Source organism: Hipposideros armiger, unplaced genomic scaffold (assembly GCF_001890085.2).
Source record: "Hipposideros armiger isolate ML-2016 unplaced genomic scaffold, ASM189008v1 scaffold_612, whole genome shotgun sequence".
Classification (NCBI taxonomy): Eukaryota; Metazoa; Chordata; class Mammalia; order Chiroptera; family Hipposideridae; genus Hipposideros; species Hipposideros armiger.
Window position 1 is genome coordinate 805,860 of NW_017731962.1, and position 3,117 is coordinate 808,976.

At 61.1% G+C, this 3,117-nt stretch overlaps 1 protein-coding gene across 1 annotated transcript in view; it reads right to left on the reverse strand.

Annotated features, from left to right (window-relative positions):
• The window catches only part of PTTG1IP (PTTG1 interacting protein), a gene marked incomplete at its 5' end in the record, with an annotated part of 18,929 nt that extends 15,816 nt beyond the window's left edge, over positions 1-3,113 (reverse strand). Inside the window, one exon of the mRNA XM_019625004.1 lies at positions 3,011-3,113. Coding sequence (XP_019480549.1) covers positions 3,011-3,113 — 103 coding nt within the window. The remainder of the gene's footprint in view (positions 1-3,010) is intronic.
• Between the last annotated feature and the right edge of the window lie 4 nt (positions 3,114-3,117).

Here is a 3,117-nt window from a genome sequence, read left to right on the forward strand (position 1 = left end):
AGAAAGAAAGAAAGAAAGAAAGAAAGAAAGAAAGAAAGAAAGAAAGAAGAAAGGTTCTTCTGTAGGATACACTAACCCATGACCCACTTTCGAGTTCTTTCCTAAAGTTTCAGGTGAGTCAGTTGATTAAGTACAAAAGGACACACACCAGCATGTGGCAAGAGATATGTTTCGTAAATAAGGAAATGAACGAGAATATTGTTCCTGGTACATGTGTCACACAACAGGCCGAGGGCGCAGGGGGCCGAGCCCCTCAGTGGCACGACAAGCTCCTGTTTGGACACTGCACTCGACAGCGGCTGAGCGCGCCCTGCCCACTGTCCACTTCCCGAGAGAGGCAAGGGTGGGAAATTCACTTACACAGCGGCCCTGCTCACCTTCCTATCTCAGGGCGACTGGAGAGAGTGTATTGAAACCACGCACCAAGGCACACACAGTAGCCCCGGCACCACCATGGCAGGGGACGCAGGGGGGCAAGGCTGCAGAGCCCTCCAAACCAAGCCCCCACTGTCAGGAGCAGTCGGCGGCCCCCACGAAGCTTCTTTGGACCCTCCCACAGGACACCAGGCTGAGGTCCCTTGAGGGGTTGTCTTCCCCAGATGTAAAAACGAGACGCAGGCGGAGTCCGACCCCGTGTGCGGTATAAGTGGGGTCCAAAAGCCCCGCAGGCTTCTTCAGCGTAAGGCACACTGCTCTCAAACACCTCAGTGCCTCGTGGGCTCGCCATGTGTCCCTGCCACCAAAGCACACAAGGAAACATTAGGAATTGTTGGCTTTGGATTGGTGTACAGTCTTAGAGTTCACATACCTGTGCGGGCTGATTTTATGTGTCACCTTGGCTGGGTTAAGGGACGCCCGATAGCTGGTAAAATATTGTTCTGGGTGTGTCTGTGAGGGCGTTTCTGGAAGGGACTGGCATGTGGGTGGGCAGGCTGAGTCAAGACACCGGCCTTCCCGATGCCACGGGCATCGCCAGTCCGCTGGGGGGCCCAACAGAGCCAACAAGCAGAGGGCGATGGATCTGCTCCTCCTGCTTGAGCGGAAACTCCCACCTTCTGCCCTGGGTCATTGGGGCACCCCTGGTTCTCGGGCCCTTGGACTGGGCTGGGACTTACGCCATTGGCTCCCTGCTGCTACACCCCCCTCTGTCCTGGGTCTCCAGCTGGCAGACGGTGGATTCTGGGCCCCCTCAGCCTCCGGTCATGTGAGCCAATCCCTCATAATAACTCTCTCTATGGCTATACTGGCTCTGCTTCTCGGCAGAGCCCTGGTTAAACTCCTTACAAGGAAGGCAGTGTCTTCCAGAGTGTAGCCACATCCTTGTAGTATGACCAGCAGTGGAAACCTCACACCAAGCACATCTGGGAAGGGGGCCCTCAGTGCTGCGACAGTGCCCCTCTCCAATGAAAGGACAATGCAGACCCCAAGGGCACCTGGGCAGTGAACACCATCCCAGCCTGACACCATTCCTCCCTTTTAAGGTGTGGATGATGAGAAAAAACACCCCACCCAGGACGTGGAGTGCGTCCGGGAGACAAAACGAGGCATCACTATGAGCTAAAGCCAACGAGAGCAGCTTCCAAGGGCCTGATGGTCAGCGGATGCCACGTGGCTCGAAAAGCAGCTGTTTTCCCCACAAAATACTGAACTGACAGTTGTGGTTTAATTCCCAGCCCGCGGAAGGACGTGGCCACACACCGCACACAGGGTCTGGGGCTTCGGGCTCCAAGGCAGCGGGAAAGCAGAGGGCCGAACACGCCTCCCGGCGTTTCCTCACTCACACCCTCGGCCACGGCGAGATTCTCGCGCGCTCACAACGTCTTTTGGCAGACAGCCACTGTTTCATAAAAAGGACTCCTTCCCCGTTTCTGCTCAGCCCTCGATTTACACCACAAGTTCCCTCCACAGGACAAACGGACTGCTGTGTCAACAAGCGTCACAAATACACACGACAGTACATCTGGAAGTGGCTCAGAAACTCGGGCATTCCCGCGCTGGAACAGCAGGCATTCCATGAGGTCACGACTTCGGTGCTAAACAGAAATGACAAACCTACTGGCCCCTCCCTCCCGCTGGGCCCCGGTCAATTCTACTCGTGAAGGTCCTGAAGCTGAAACGAAGAGGCAGGCCTGCCCCTGGCTGTGTCCCACAACTCGTGGTCACATGGGAACCGGGAACTCCACACACAGCAAGAAACGTTTCTAAAACAGACGCACCACTACAGGCCCCCGGGTGTAAACCCTGCCCCATTTTCCACCAGGCCCTGAGGCCGCGTCTCCCCGTCACCGCCCTCCAAGAAGCCACGCTCCAGCAGGAGACCCCATTTCTGCAACTCGGGGGCCCTCGGGTCCGGCGACTTCTCCACTAGCAGGGCCCTCACCCACCACTCCAATTGCTTGTTTCTTGGTCAGGCCCCCCAGGAGCTCAGCTTCTCAAAGTCAGACAAGAGCTGGCACCCCCGGGGTCCCAGCCCAGGTGGAGTGCAGGCCCGGACAGCGGCTGGCTTCAGAGTGGCAGAGGCCGTGGCTTTCCTGCTCAGCCTGAGACGCCGAATAACTCCGAGCCCCCCTCCTCGAGCGCAGGAGTTAGCGTCTGCGACACCAGCCCCGGCCCTCCCAACCCCCACGGGCCTGGCGCCGGGACACCGCCCCCGGCCAGCTGCGGGGCTCGCGCAGCTTAAATTGCATTTCCCGACACCGAAGCCAAACCCCAGAGCTGTTTTCGAGAGGGCCGAGGGTCGTGGTGAGGGTGAGCGAGGGCAGTGCGCTGGGCCCGGCCGGCCCCGCGGGAACGCGCCGCACCGCGGGCCGCGAGCCCGGACCCCCTCGCACGGCCGCGCGCCCCGGCCGCAGGGACGGGACCAACACAGAGGGCGGGCCGGCCCCCTCCGGGCGCCCCTGTCGTCCGCGGCCCGGGAAGCGGCGGGGCGGCGACCCCGCGTGGCTGTGACCCCGGCCCCGCCCCAGCTCAGGACCCGCGCCCCGCGCCCCGCACCCCGCGCCGTCCTCACCCACTCCGGGCGGCTTCTGCCCCGCGGCGGCCGGGAGGAGCAGCAGGAGCAGCGCGGCGCCGCCGAGGGGCAGACCCCAGCGCGCCGCCGGCACGCGAGCCCCGCCG